The following is a 15,227-nucleotide window of genomic DNA, read 5'->3' as shown; positions in this document are numbered from 1 at the left end:
ACATTAAAAAAAAAAAAAGCCACTGTAACAGAAATGAAAAATGCCTTTGGCGGGCTCATCAGTAAGCTGGCTGTGGCGGGGGAACGAATCAGGGAGCTTAAATATGTGTTGATAGAAACCTACCAAACGGAAGTGCAAAGAGCAAAGAAAAATGAAAGACACAACAAGATAGCCAAGAACCGTGGGACAATTAAAAGGTGTAACAGATGCGAAATTGCAGTCCCGGAAGGAAAAGAGAGCGATGGGCAGGCAGAAGGAATATCTGATGTGATAATCCTGGCCACGGCGAGGTGGTCTGTCTGCTGGAGCCTTGCCTGGCATCTGAGTCTGGAACTCGGTAATGAACCTTGTGGTATGATTTTGCTGGAGGCCCGTATTCAAAGCGCAGTCCAGAGTTAGAACATCCCTCATCAGGAACGTGACCAGCGACGGCATAGCCAGATGGAAATGGGTCGTGAGCTATTAAGTAGCACAAGTCAACATGTTGTGGGCCTACAATGGGTTAAATTACGATTTATAGATCGGTTGTTCTCATGAATATACACGCAAAAATTCCAAAGAAAAATGTTAGCAATTCAATCCAATGATATACAAGAAACACTGATAACAGATTGTGACCAAGTGAGGTTTATTCTAGGAATGCAAGGCTGGTTTAATATTGAACAATCACTGTAATTTGCTATATTAATATTAAAAAGGAGATGAATCATAGGATGATTTCTTTAGATGCAGAAAAAGCATTTGAAAAATCTGGCCCCCAGTCATGATAAAACAGAAACAGAAAGGAACTCCCTTATCTGATAAAAAGTGTGTATAACAAATGGAGAGCAAACATAATTAATGGCGAATTATTAAAAGTGTTCCCGCCGAGATTACGGATGAGACCAGCCAGGATGCCCTGTCCCTACTACTTTTGCTGAACTATGTACTGGAGGCTTTGGACAGGGCAGTGAAACAATCAATTTTTTTTTAAATGGCACAAAGATTGGAAAGGAAAAAATAACACCGTTATTCGTGAATGACATGATTTAGAACAAAGAAAATCCAAACGAATCTACAAGCTATTAGACTTAATAAGGAATTCAAACAAAGTCATTGGAATCCAGGTCAATACATTTAAAAACGACTTTTCTAAAACCAGCGACAAAGAAATGAAAAGTGACATTTAAAAAGTACCATTTTCTAGGACCCTGATCACTTAGGGAGGTGGTTTTGTGGTAGAGTTTTTTTTCTTACGGTCTAATTAATTACTAAGCAGTATCCTTTCAATTATGATAGTTGCCTGTCTACACGGATGAAAACACTGCAAAAAGAAAAAAAAAGTACCACTTATTTATTTGTTTATTTTTGAGAGAGAGTGTGAGCAGGGGAGGGACAGAGAGAGGGGGACAGAGGATCCCAAGCAGGCTCTGGTCTGACAGCAGAGAGCCCAATGTGGGGCTCGGAACTGTAAACCGTGAGATCACGACCTGAGCTGAAGTCACTCAACCGACCGAGCCGCCCACGCGCACCCCCCCCCCTTGTCATCCTTCTCCCATCTGACTCCCCCACAGTGAACTGAAGGTACACGGATTTCTGGAGTGTCGTGGGAACTCAACAGAGTGGCCACAGTGAGTACAGCTGGGACAGTTTGGGGCCCAGGTCCCTGCTTCCCAGGGGGTCCCGATTAGAGAATCCGAGGCAAGAGGGCCAGACACAAAGGATCCAACTCCTTCTCGGTGTGCTTGAAATAGGATTGCCTTGAACATCAGCTTTCAGGCCAGAATGGAGCCGCCTTGATCCACACCCCCGCGCGCTGGCCAGCCCACACGTCTGTGACACACGGCGATGTGTGTGTGTGTGTGTGTGTGTGTGTGTGTTTGGGTGGGTGGGTGGGGTCCCGGCTTCTCCCGGAGTTGCCTCACCTGCCCACGAAGGTCGCTCTTTCCTAACGGCCTGACCGCCATGGCTTTGGGGGACCAACAAACTTGATCTGGGGGTCCTAGGATCCTGGGGGAGAGCGGGAGAGCCCAGAAGAAGCCAGAGAGAGGGTCAGCAGCGAGGCCGATGCCTTTTTCGGATCGCACAGTCAGCCCCTGGCCCTCGCCGCGGAACGGGAAAAGCCACCGGAGCAGAGGCCCGGGACTCAGTCATTACCACGAGCTGCCATGTTTTGAGTGCTCATCACGAAGCAGACGTCAGGTGCTGTACATACTTGTCATCGAATCCTAACTCAGCCCCTGACCAGGTGGATAGTTCTCATCCCCACGCTGCAGTTGAGGGAGCTGGGGGCACGGAGTGCTGAATAATTCTGGCCACAGCGTTTCACCCACCGGTACGTAACCGTGTTTAATGCGTGTTTCCGTTCAAAGACACCTTATCTGGGGGCGCCTGGCTGGCTCTGTCGGTTAAGCGTCCGGCTCTGGATCTCGGCTCAGGTCACGATCTCACGGTCCGTGCGTCTGAGGCCCGCGTCAGGCTCTGTGCTGACCGTGCGGAACCTGCTTGGGATTCTCTCTCGTCTCCCTCTCTCTCTCTGTTCCTCCCCGGCTTGTGCGCTCTGTCAAAACGAGAATAAGCAAACTTCGTAAAACAGTAAAGACCCTTATTTGGGGCGCCCGGCTGGCTCGGCCGGAGGAGCGCGTGACGCTTGAGCTTGGGGTCATGAGTTCAAGCCCCACGTTGGGGTGTAGAGATTAAATGAAATAAATAGGTATAAAAAAAATGAAGACCCCTTATTTCATATGTATTGTCGGTTCATTGACACCGACTGCCTGCTTGTACTTAGGGCTACTGGACGGCACCGTGCTCAGGGCCATTTTCAGCACAGGAAGCACAAACGTTGCAAAACCGTGGCACTGAATAGACCGCCAGACGGACACTTGCCTACAGCCCCAGAGCCGTGACGGGCAGGCAGCGCGTTGCCTCTGTTTCCCTCGGCGAGAGACCCGTGCGTCGCGCAACTCCGATTGTATTTGTTTGGCCGAGGACATCCACGGAAGCGCGGTGGGTGTTCATCTGGAGATTATACACAACCGTTGGTGAGCAGGGGCATTCGTAAATGCGGAACGGAAGACAACGGGCGGCTGTAAGGGCCTCACAGGGCCCGGCCCACGGTCGGCGCTCAACGCTAACTTTCCCGGCCGCTCCCCCACCGTCTTGGCTGCCTTGCTTGGCGGTCCTGACGCTCCTGGGGGCTCTCGAATGCAGCCCTGGATGAGCACAGCATAGAACTTGGCACAGAACCGGCCCCTCCACTTGTCTGAACGAGGGCAGGTCATCTGGATGACCGCTCAAGTCACTCGGAGCCCTCGGCTGTGAAACGGGAAGAACCCCCCTGTCTACCCTCCAAGACGTGGAGACCTTCATCCGTCTCCTCTGGGAAGGGACCAGAACTCCCTTGCTAGATGCTGCTAGAAGTCCCTCGGGACAAAGGCCAGCAAGGAGCTTCGTTGTTACGGGGGTTCCTCGACTTCCCCTTCCACCCCATGCCAGGCATGGACCCAGGGCCAGCACCCCCTGCGGAACTGTCAAGCCACTTTCTGGCCATTAATCTCTAAGAGTCTGTTAGGACCATTTGCATTAGCCTGTCTAAAAAAAAAAAAACCAAACAAACCCGGCTGGGTCCCCGGGGACCAGAAGTGGGGCTCGGAAAACTGTGCCACCGCAGCCGGCTGGGAGCTGAGGCTCCGTGGCGTCCAAACGCCCTCGTGGGCCGGGTCCTGTCTCATGCCATCTGGGCCCCAGCCAACCCGACTGTGGGGGCCGCAGGGCACCACGGACGGTCACCCCTGAAAAGGGACACTGAAAAGACGGCACCCCCCCCCCCCACCTGCTGAGAGGGCAGGGACGTCGATGGAGCACGCTGCCGGGAGCACTCCCCACCCCCAGCCCAAACTCTCGGGTCGTTCGGTAACAGCCCAGCCCGGTCCTTGAACACTGCCCTCGGGAGGCGGGCCGAGGCCAAGTCCGGGGGCGTGTGGTGGTGGGTGGGAGACGGGGGGGGGGGGGGGGGCAAGGTTCTGGAGTCAGACTGGGCACCCGCCCCACCCCCGCCTCCCCAAACCCAGACTGTCCTTTCAGTGATGACCATGCAGCTTTCTTAATGGAACACAATCGCTGAACTTGGTACATTTCAAGCACTTTGGCCTTCCTTCCAGGACACCAGACAGCTGATGAAAACCATCTTCTGTGGGCGCCATGTTAATGAAGGGCCAAATTTCATATGCTTGCAAACTTTCCCCCCTGCCTCCTGCTGTACTATACCCCGCCTTCCCCCGCTTCAATAAAAGGTTGCATCAGAGACAGAGAGAGAGAGAGAGAGAGAGAGAGAGAGATTTCCATAATTTATAGTATGGGCATTTCACTGGGGACAAACGCTAATCTGTACTTACCGATACATTTAAGAAAATGCATCCTCCCGCAAGCCTGCACCATTTACGACTCTTGGCACGAACCGCAATGCTCAGTCTTCAATTAAGGGACACCTTAGGGTTCATTATCACACAATCGCTCCCTGTGAACCATGCCAAATGCTGTTTTGGCACAGAGCTTGGAAGATGAATTAGAAGGAAGTCTTCTCTGTAATGCCCTCTCCCCAATTCCCACTCCCATCATCAGCGTTTATGCCCTCCTCCTGCCCGCCCCTCCTTCTTTCCAAGTGGCTTTTACTATTCAATTTCTCAACGTCAAACTCGATTCTCTAGAGGTGTAGTTAAAGATGCCACATCTTTTTGTCTTCCGGCTCTCAACAGGCCTCCGCACGGCTGCCGTCCACACCCCTTTTCGGCCTCGAGGAGCCACAGATGCTTTCCCCCCCCCCCTCCTCTTAGAGCTCGGGGTGAAGAGAAAAGGGACCCACACTGGAAACGCACGCACCCCCCACCACACCGAGGGTTCTCTACACGGGGTGCTCGCAGCACCGGGCGTCTACACGAGGCAATGACTCACATGTAAAGCTAGCGGCCGTGGGAGGGCGTTTTCAAATATTAAAAGTCGGGAGCTGTGTCCAGAGCTCGTTGCTTTAACCGACCGGAAAGGAAAGGAGGGAAGGAGAAAGCGGAGCACAAGGCTCCTCTGTCTTCCTCAGTCCCCTCTAGAGCGGGCCCGCACGGTCACGCCCTGTCCTGAAACACAGGGCCCTCCGTGACTCGAACCTGTGGGTAAGGACCCTCCCCGCCCCCGCTTTTGTTTCCTTAACGGGAACACGGAAAGAAGGCACGTTCGCTGGGGCTTTCCGGGTCTCCCAGCCCCCGGTATCCCTCGGCCGGGCAGCCTAGGACAGCGTGGAAGGCAGGCCAAGGGCAGCGGGCCCAGAGCAGCCCTGACGTCCCCGGCCTGGCCGCCCCGCGTGCCCGGGAGGGGTGTGGGGAGGCGGGCGGGTGGAGGGAGGCTGTGTGCCGACTCGGTTTCGGGAAGCGTGCTGATCTGGCTGCAGAGCTGGTCCCAACCTCCCTACGATGAATCTTCCGGCTCCGCTTAGCCTGACAGCCGTGAGGAAACTCGCTATTGACGTCTCGGTGTCACAGCCACCACCCCCCCCCCTGCCCCCCCCCCCCCCCCCCGGCCAGATGGGACAGGTAAGAGGGGCTGGTGGTGATCGAGGCTCTCCCGTCAGACCGTCCGCTCCTGTGAAGCCTTTAAAATAAAATGAGCTGAACGAGCCGGGCCCCAGCTAAGTCGGGCTGATGTTCGCGCAGGACGAGCGGGCTACGAACTGCAAGAATCTTCGCTCGATTTTATGGCCGGGGGCGGGGGGCAGGGGGGCAGGGGGGCAGGGGGCAGAACGAGCGAGAGGAAAGCGAACAGACTAAAAATACTTCGCCCACAAGACGTCTTGTGGAAATTTTATTATATAGAGTGTAAAATGAATTGTCAGTCAAATAAAAAGAACACTTTTTTTTTTAAACAACATGCATAACATTTTCCAATTGCCTTTTTTTTAATAGTTAGACATTTCAAGCATTATAAGGAAAATAAGGAGAAAAAAAACAGAGACTGTAACGTCGGTACATTTCAAACGGAATGTCCCTCAGATCAATGAAAAATGCAAGGAAAAACAGCTTCGATTCTGTTTTTCTTTCCTTTAAAAATACATGTTATCTGTACAAGATACACTACAGTAAACGTCGGAGATCATATTATCCCTTTTATTAAATCAAAATCATTTAATTCATATTGTGGTTAATACTAGATTTATTTATTCATCTAGTTAATTTGACAAATATTAAGAAAATATCTCAAAGAAAAAAGGAAGGAAACACCTTGGAATTAAAAAATAGTTACTACATTTTTATGCGGTTTAATGTTCCACAGTGTTTGTTAAAAGTTATATCGGATTTCTTTTTAATATTAAAAATAACAGTATTTATATTTCTGAGAGAAGAGAGAAAGGTTTTTCGTTTTGTTTTTAAAACCAGCTTGGAGGTCTTAGATACACAGCTGCAATTGTAATGGAGACACGAAAAAAAACCGTATGCTAAACACAAGAACACGTTTTTATATTACCCCTTTAGCACTCTAGAAATTATACAAACCCTATAAAACGCCCCCTCCCAATCCCTGTTGGACAGCAATACAATTCTCTGTCTCAATTCAGAATTCACATAATTAATTACAATACATAATAGTTCAGTTTTTTTAAAAAATGCAGTAAAACCAGACAGCCAAGATACGAGAAATTAGAAGTCAAACATTTAATGAATTTACACATTTAAGAATATTTAAATACTGTTTAAAAATTTTTAAAAGAATTTGTTACATACCACCTAAGATTTCCAAGCCACTTTCTGTCGCAACAGAAAAAAAAACCCAAAAAACTGTAAATAAAAAGACGCGCGACGAAACGAAACGAAACGAAACGAAAACACACCGTGTTGAAATGTCACTGCTCTGAGGCACATTCTGGTGCCTGAATTTGCAGGCACTGCTCCAAAAAGAATCCCAGAGCTTACACGTTTGAAATAACAAACAAGAACAATGAAACAGAAATTATCAGCAATTTTTAGTAACGAATTTTTCCCGATTTTTAGAAAAGTCCTGTTAATCTAAATATAGTGTTTCACAGAACAAAACAAAGTTCTTCATCAAAAGGTTTGCAAATCTATAAACCTCTGTTACAAACGGGTTTTCGCTCACAATGATTTCGGGGAGAAAAGCACTGCGGGCCGCCGTCCTACTGCTCCTGGGGAAGGAAGGGGACAGAAGTTGGTCTGTGAGGCCACCTCTCATGTCCTCGTCTCTGTCGGCAGGGGGTGACAGGTCACCCTCCCCCCTCTGGCCCCTCAACAGGCGTGGACACACACACACACACACGAGCCAATGGCTCTGCGTCTCCCCGGGGCCCCGCGTCATGGGACCTGGCCCAGACAAACCCTCTCCTGAACAGGAGGTCCTGGGCGGCTCTCCAAGCAAGGGACACCGCGGCGTGGGGCAGGGGAGCGGGCGCGAGAGAGCTGTCCTCGGCCACCCGTCAGCCCCGTCCCCTGTCCCCGCGGGGCCCCGGGCACAGAGGGCCAATTTTGGCGGTGAGATGACCGGCGAGCTTTGGGCCCGGGGCCTGTGGTGACCGACACGCCGTCCACAGGGACCTGGCTGGCGTCGGGTCACCTGAGAAATGCTCTGTGGGAGGATCTCGCCACGTTCCCCACGTTAATAAGAAACCGGTTTCCGGCCTCGGACCGGACGAGAGCCGAGCGGGTTTCCGCGAGGGATGAAGGCCGGGCGCCCTGCCCTGTCCGGCCCGCAGACGCCGCGGACTCGCCCTCCTGCCGCCCGCCCCTCACCGCTGGCCGGGGCCAGGGGTGACAGGGAGGCCACGCCGCCCTCTTCAAGGACCATGACGCCAAGCCCGCCCCGGGTCCTCCGTCTGGGCGCCCTCCCCGACAGCTGGGGAAGCCGAGTACCACTCGGCACCGGGCGTGAGGCGCCTTCCTCCCTGGGGCCACCCAGCCAACCCCTCCCCCGCTTGGCCCAAACCCGCTCTCCGGGGCGAGGAGGGGGCCGGCGTGGCCGTGGCCGGGCGCACACCCGGGCTCCGGGGAAAGGGGCCGGGGGCCGGGCCGGCTGGCCGGCGACGCACCTGGCTGTGGGCCTGAGCCTGTCCTAACGTCTGCCCGTAGAAAGCGACCTGCTGTCTGTAGTATTCGGCCCAGGCCATCGTGTAGTCCGGCGGGGAGCTGGCCGGAGGGGCAGCGCTGGCGGCGTGACCTGACCGACAGAGGAGAGAACAGGGGTGACCGGGGGCGGGCACGTGGCGGGGGGAGGTCGGGGACACTGCCAGCTTGGAGGGGTCCCTTCCCAAAGGCTCGGGGGAGGCCGGAACAAGCGCTGGACGTCGGCGGGGCCGGGGCGGTCGGGCGCGGCCCGCGTGCCTGTTGCAAGAAGGTGCCATTAGCCTCGTGCTCCTGGCCCTGCTCCGCCCCTACGGGACCCTCCTGTCTGTCTTCTCTCCAGAATCACCTTCTCTGCATGTCTGCCTGCCCCGTCGGCTGCCAGTGCCAGAGAGAGAGACAGAGAGAGACAGAGAGAGAGGGAGACAGAGAGGGAGAGAGGCGGGAAGAGGGAAAGGAGTGGAAGTACCTGGCTTGGGTGTGGGGTGCGCCTGTGCGGAGGGGCCGATCCCACCAGGGCTGGAAACACAGGCCCACGTATGTCTGGGAGTCTAGACTCGGGAGGTCTGGGGAAGACGGGGCATCTGGCCTTTCAGCAGGTGCTTGGGGTGCCGATAACCTCCCCGACCCCCCATCGAAGTCCCTGGAAGGGCTATCCACCTGGTGGTGATCCCAAACCAGGGATCCGGACCCTGGTCCAGAGACCAGGGCGAATGTCTCCTCAGCGGCCTCTGACCTGAGCTGCTCCAACCAGCAGGTAATACCCTTCGAAGTCAAGGCCCGTGAGCCGTCTTCCCCGACAGCCACTGTGGCTCGGCAGTTTCAGAATACATACAGAGGATGTCGCACGAGTTTTCAATGAGTTATTTGGGGGCTTTTCTGGTTGCTGTTCCCAAATCTCTTCCTTCTCTCGTTAAAAAGATGGGTTTTGCTTCTGGCACAGCTAAGAAAATGCGCTTCCTCGAGGCGGGAGGCCAGCACCTCAACACCCCCTCCAATTTTAGACTCCCGCCCTGAGTTTTGTTCCTCCTCTTCCCCACCCGGAAACGACCAGAAAAAGCCGGTCACGGAAGAGGACGCCTGGCTGCTCTGAGTCCTGGCCAAGTGGTTCTAAGGGGGGTGGCCGAGGCAGGGACAGCCGGCCCTGAGCCGTCCTCAGGCCCTGTGGCATCCAGAAGGGGTTGGGGGGCGGGGGGGACGTCTCCTCTGACAGACACACAGGGACCCGGGGAGACAAAGGCAGGACCGAGATCGAGTCACACAGGGAAAGCGTTGAAAAACAAAGGTGACGGGGAGGCACGGCCGACGAAGCCTAAGGCGTGGGGCCTCTGGGCCCAGGGGTCTGCTTGCTCGGAAGGCCGTCTCACTCACTCTGTTTTTTGTAATAGTCTTCCCAGGCCTTGCTGTAGTCGGGCTGGCTGTTCTGCGGCTGGCTCTGCTGGCCTGTGCGGAGAACACAAAGGGTCAGGCCCCCGGCGCCGGGCCCTGCTCTGCGCTCGCTCCAGGCCCCGCGGCCTGGGAAGGCGGCAGCAGGCTGGCCGCAGGGACAGGCCGATGGGCGGACGGGTGTGGCTATGGTCCCCGTAAGGGTGGGGCCGGGCGGGACCGGCCTGGACCCTTCGGGTGGAGATCCGAGCTGCAGGGAGCCCCGGGGCCGGGGCGACTGTGTCTGAGGCTCCCCGAATCGGCCTTCAAACGGGACAGAAGAACCAAGTGGTGCTGCCCACACCCTTCCCCTGGCCCTTCTGTTCGAGAACTGGCGGCTTTCACCCTGGACGAACAGAGTGCGGGGAAAACGGCCCAGAGACTGCCGCGGGGAGGACGGGAAGACGAGGGCCACACGGCAGAGGGGCCGAGGGCCACCCCGTGCACCTGATCCCAGTCTAGCTTCGCGCCTTTCGGGGACAGGAGCGGAGCGGGAGAGGGGGCGCGGGGGGTCGCGTCCAGTGCACTCCCCGGGGTGTGTGCTCGGTGTGCTGCCGGCTGCGAGGGCCGGGCTGCGGAACAGGGTGGCAGTGGCCAGCCCCGGGCGTGGAGGGACGAGAAGCCTGGAGCGGGGCGACAAGTCGGGGCCTTCCTTTCTGCCGAGGTCAGGGCTGGCTTTCGAGTCACCTGCTAAGACCCCCGCAGCGTCCTGTTTTCTGTCACCATTGCAGTTGGCGGCCGGCAGGCAGCACGTGCCATGGTGCCCACGTTCACGGCAAAGTGTCTTCCCCTCGAGTTAATTTACTGCATCTGAGGAGGGGTGGGGGCGGGGCCGGGGCAGTCTGTGTGTGGGGCTCAGGAAGAAGTGAGGTGGGGGGAACGGAGGGGAGAAGACCACCCCCATCCTCCCGGTGGGGCAGGAAGGGACTCCGGACGAGGCTGGGATTGGAACGAGGCAGTTTCGGAGGCTGGCGGGGGGTGGGGTGAGGTGGGGGGGCACCAAGGGCTCCTCCGTCAGACCCAGAGGGCTGGCAACGGCAAAGGCTGGGAACGGCAGCAGGAAGCCAGGCCCCGACGGTGCTTTCTTGGACTCGTCCCGGGTGCCTCTGCCAAGCCCTCCTGGCCAACCTGGGCCGAGGCGGGCGGCCGGGCTGGGCCTCCGCGGAACCGGGGCCCCAGGGTCAGCTCCCCTCCGGAGGGACGCCGTGGCCCCTGTCACTTGCCCCGAGTCTAGGACTTTCTCAGAGTCTCGGTCCTCGACACTGGGGCAAACGTGAACCCGACCCGGGTCACCTCTTGTCCTGAGGGCCCTAAAGCTGACCGGCACAGAAGGAAAGAAAACGGGAAGAGGCTCTGGGACAAAGCGGGCACCGTGAAACCCGGGCCCGGCGGACACCAGGCGGGGCGCACGGGGCGCACGAGTCGGCGGGACAATTCTCTACGGTATCCCGCGCGTTTGAGACGCTTCACAAATACTGCGGAAGAAAAGGAACAACAGAGGGCAAGCGTGCCTTCTCAGACCTCCGGGGTACAGTGGGAATGCAGTCTAAACCCTTCGTGCCACAGACGACCAGGCGGGGGCCCAGAGAAGGGGACCGTGCGGAGGGCCACCCCGAGTCGGCTCCCACGCGGGCTTGTCCAGCCGCGCCCGGGGGGCCGGGAGGGGAGCCCAGAACACGGGCTCGGACCCTCGGGGGCAGAGCCGCAAGGGCCTCGTGCACACACACCGCACGACGCTTTCCAAACACAGGCGGCCGCTTCAGAGGGCCCCACATCTGAAGGTGAGCTTTTTGTCTCGTTCTTGTTTTCGAAGGCTGTACCATCAATAAAACCTGAGAGCGACTCATGAGGCCACGTGGGGGCCGGAGGGCGGGCTGCGGGGACCCTCCTCTTACAATCAGCTGTCGGGAGAGGCATCACCCGGCACAGCTCATTCTCCGGCAAGTCCAGGAGGTAGAAAGAACAGCCTTTCTAAGACCGCGCTGGAGACAAGGAGGGGAGACGGTCACCGTGGGGAGCCACCGTGGGGAGTGGGCGGGGAGCCCCGAAAGCGGGCACAGCCTGGGGGAGAAAGGAGGGCAGGGCCAGGCCCAACCCCCAGGCCTTCCTGCCCCGGTGGTGGGAGCAGAGCGGACAGGAGTGCGGCCCTGAGAAGGACAGAGCAGAAGAGAAAGGCAGCCCTGAGAGGCGGACGGGAGGGAGCCAGCCGCTCAGCTGGGCAGCCGCTGAGACCCACACACACCCCGTCTTCCGCAGGGCCTGCCGGAGGCTCCCCAGCCTGCGTGTCAAGACACACCAGCCCCTCGGCCTCCGCGCGGCGCGCACGGTCCCGCCTCCTCCCGAGTCACTTACTTGGGACCTGCTGGGTGGGCTGTTGCCACGCCTGGTAGGTGCTGCCCCATCCCTGGGTCAGGAAGGCCGGAGGACCGCTGGGAAGACGAGAGGGTCATTCGTCCCAGAGCAGGTCACACCCCCTCCTCCTGGCCTGGGGCCCCCTCCCACCACGCCGGCCTCGCCCTCGCCCTTCGCTGCTCCCCCGCCCCCTACTGGCAGTGGCCGGGGCCCCAGTGCCACCCGTCCCGACGGAGCGAGAAGTCACCCACCTCACAGGGGTGCTGGGGGGGTTTCCGTTCACCTTAGCAGCGATGCTGGGGAAGCAGGCCGAGCTCCTCGGAGGAAAAGCACTGCAAGAAAGTGAAGAATAAGTGAACACAGTGCCTGAGGGCCTGGGCCGGGAGGCCCTCCGCCTCCAGGAAGGCCTCCGGGAGGGACCGCTCAGCGGGCTATGAACAGGCTAGACACAGAGGGGCCAGCGGACAGGGCCAAAGGGATGGGACCTGCCCACACCCAGAACCTCAGGCTATTGGCTGGCCCTCCCTGGAAGCAGCTGGAAAGAGAGCCTCTTGAGGCAGAGACCGACGTAAGACTCACTGTTGATGAGGCGCCGTGGGCGGCTGGCTGAACGGGCTCTGTCCGAAGGCTCCGGGTGCTCCCAGACTGGTCCCCTGTCATGGGCACAGAGGGAGCTCTCACTGCCTGTGGGCCGCACCTCCGCCCTCTGCCCAGGCCCACCCCGAGGCAAACTACCGCTTTCGGGGAGACGGAGCCGAGGGAGGTCAAGACACCCTATGACGCTCACTAGCCTTGCTTCCCCACAGTGGACTTTTTCTGCAGAAACGGCTTCTGCCCCGTGGAGTGACCGATACCACACGCAGCCAACGCTGGCACCACCACAACGGCCCTAGCGTGTCACCCTGGGGGTCGGGACCAACCTGCTTGACTCTCCCGTCAATTTAGGCTGGCCCATGGCTCTTTCTGCCATTCTACGTCCCCTTTGAGGTGAGCAGTGGCCAATCTGTCCTCCATCAACACTCCCTTTCTTTATCTGCTTTGAGGCGCCTGAAACTAAAGCCAGAGTCAATGAACGCTGCCTGCAGGGCCGGCCGCCAGGGCCAGGCCCGCGGGAGTCGGGGCAGCGCCGGGGGGAAGGCTGCTGCCCGGGCTGCTCATCTAAGCCTGTGGGGCGCACGGCTCTGGGCCTGAGCTGCTGAGCTGTGGGGGCCTTGGGGAGACCTGCCAGAGGGCTTCCTTCCTCGCCTGGCACCCCCCCCCCCCGGGCCCCGACCTTCCCCGCCCCCCGTGGCAAAGCGGGAGGGGTGGCCCTCACGGCACGCGAGGGCCGGAAGGCACAGGAAGTACGAGCTTCTGGGGGAGGACAGGTACCCGGGACGTCCCAAAAGGAAACCCGGCTCTCGTCACGCCAGGTAGGGAGAACCGTGTACGTACACCGACTTTCTCATCTATGAGATGTCTGGCCACCTCGATCTGCTGAGGGACGCCCCTGATGGTGAATACTCGCAGGCTGGGGTCGGTGCTGGGGGGGGGGTTCCGCTGGAGCTCCACATGCGCTCCCGACTGCTGATTTATGCTTTTGATGTTCTCACCTCCTGCGGGCAGGTGGACACAAGACACAAGGATAAGTGGCAGTGGGGGCAGAGCCGGACATTCTGGAGGATTCCGCCGTGGAGAGGAGGGAAGGGCGGGGCCCGCGCCCCAGCCGTCGCCGGGGAGAGAAGCGCCCTCGGTTTACTCCGAACCGGTTCTGACGAACACCAGGGCCCTCTCGTCTGCAAAACCGGACCCGTGAGCGAAGCTGGTCCTTCCCTCCGAGCCAGGCTGAAGCAGACACCGCGGGGTGCCCGGGGCCCCTGGATGCACACGAGGGAGCTCGGCCCTCCCAGGCCCAGGGAAGGCACCCCATCCTGCTCGTACAATGGGGGCCCCCTCAGCCCCGGCGTGGGCCGCCTCGCTGCAGTTCTCCCCCCGCCACAGGGCAAACAGTCGGCCTCCGGCTCCAACAATGCCTGGAGCCCACTCGGGCGTCCAACGTCCCATCTTGTCACTTCTCGGGTCCCTGCCTCCTCCGTGGGCGGGGGCGGGGGGGGGGGGAGGTCTAGACAGAGAGGCAGCCGAGATGGGGGTCACAGGGGCCTGGGTGGAGCGGGGTAATGAAAATTTAGTTGGACTCTTTGAAAAACCCGTGAGAGTTCCAGTCTCTTAATGAGATTTGCGTAACAAAGGCTCCAGCAGTGTCACAATGGTGTGATTCTTCTTTAGAAATTTCACAGAACTTACAGATCAGTCCTGCTCCATTGGGGGGGTGGGGGGGGGGGCGCGCAGAGCATGAGGAAAATTGGGAGCAGAGTTTTGCGAATATTAGAGAAAGACAGTCTGTGGAAAATCTGGTGCAGGAGACCAGAGAGCCCCAAGTGATCAAAAGCAAAGACTGAAGGCCAGTCTGTGTCGCTCCACCCAGCCCGGAGTCACAACCAACCTCAGGTGACATCTGTCATTTCATGGCGACACGTCCACCACCCTTCCTGCGCTGCAACCGGCCCCCTAGCCCGCTGCTGGGGCGCCTAGCGAGCGAGTAGACAAGGAGGGGTTCCCAAGAGCAGGCCCAGCCTGTGTCTTATCTCGTCCTCGACGGGACGCTGTGGGGCCAGGAAGCAAAGACGGAGCCGGGGTCCCACCAGGCTTCCTGAAGGCGGGCACCACAGGAAGGAGACCAGGAGGCCGACGGCCTTTGGAGAGAGAGCCTGGTGCGGATCGGCTGGTGCCGTGTGTCAGTTTAGTTGAGGGTGGGCTTCGGTTTAAAAGCAAATGCAAAAGCACTCAGCAGACCAGCGGGTCGGGACGTGCACGTGAAGTTCTGCTACAGCTCCAGAAAAGCGTCCCTGCGTTTTCCCCCTCGAGCAAAGGGCACTGACCAACGTGGAAGTCACAGCAAGCCTGCCCACAGCGGCTCCCCCGGCCCCCCGGGGTAGAAGCGAGCCCCTCCCAGCCCTGGAACTGCCGCCCTCCACTCCCAGGTCGTGAATTTATTTTCTGTGCACCATGACACGTGAACAGCTTTGCCAGTCCTGGGCAAAGTGTTTCTGGGGCGCAACAAAGAGCAAAAAGAACGAGGCCCTAAGTCCCCCCCGGACGCCGCGGGGTTCTCGGGTTCTGGAGTTAAGAGCACAAAGTATGCGTGTGTCTGAGGCCGAGCCCAGACCGGCTGTCCTCCGCTGGGCCCCGGAGCAGTGGCCCCGCAGGCCCCGATCCCAGAGGCCCGGGCAGCACGCTCGGAAGGTGAAGAGGCACCACAAAACCGCACGGGGCCGGAAGGAGTTAATTTAAGTTCACCTTCCTTCAAAATGAGGTCACCAG

The 15,227-nt window shown here is 58.1% G+C and overlaps 1 protein-coding gene across 3 annotated transcripts in view; it reads right to left on the bottom strand.

Annotated features, from left to right (window-relative positions):
- Nucleotides 1–5,795: 5,795 nt before the first annotated feature.
- FUBP3 (far upstream element binding protein 3) overlaps nucleotides 5,796–15,227 on the bottom strand; it is a 50,965-nt gene continuing 41,533 nt past the window's right edge. For all 3 annotated transcript variants that reach the window (XM_060608355.3, XM_060608357.3, XM_060608358.3), the window contains exons 13-19: nucleotides 13,302–13,462; nucleotides 12,447–12,520; nucleotides 12,119–12,199; nucleotides 11,868–11,944; nucleotides 9,462–9,533; nucleotides 8,060–8,187; nucleotides 5,796–7,162 (exon numbers count right to left, since the gene is read on the bottom strand). In XM_060608355.3, the coding sequence (XP_060464338.1) occupies nucleotides 7,154–7,162; nucleotides 8,060–8,187; nucleotides 9,462–9,533; nucleotides 11,868–11,944; nucleotides 12,119–12,199; nucleotides 12,447–12,520; nucleotides 13,302–13,462 (602 nt within the window). In that variant the 3' untranslated portion in view covers nucleotides 5,796–7,153. The remainder of the gene's footprint in view (nucleotides 7,163–8,059; nucleotides 8,188–9,461; nucleotides 9,534–11,867; nucleotides 11,945–12,118; nucleotides 12,200–12,446; nucleotides 12,521–13,301; nucleotides 13,463–15,227) is intronic.

This window comes from Panthera onca, chromosome D4 (genome assembly GCF_046562875.1).
Source record: "Panthera onca isolate mPanOnc1 chromosome D4, mPanOnc1 haplotype 2, whole genome shotgun sequence".
Taxonomy (NCBI): Eukaryota; Metazoa; Chordata; class Mammalia; order Carnivora; family Felidae; genus Panthera; species Panthera onca.
This window is presented reverse-complemented; position numbering and strand designations above follow the sequence as displayed.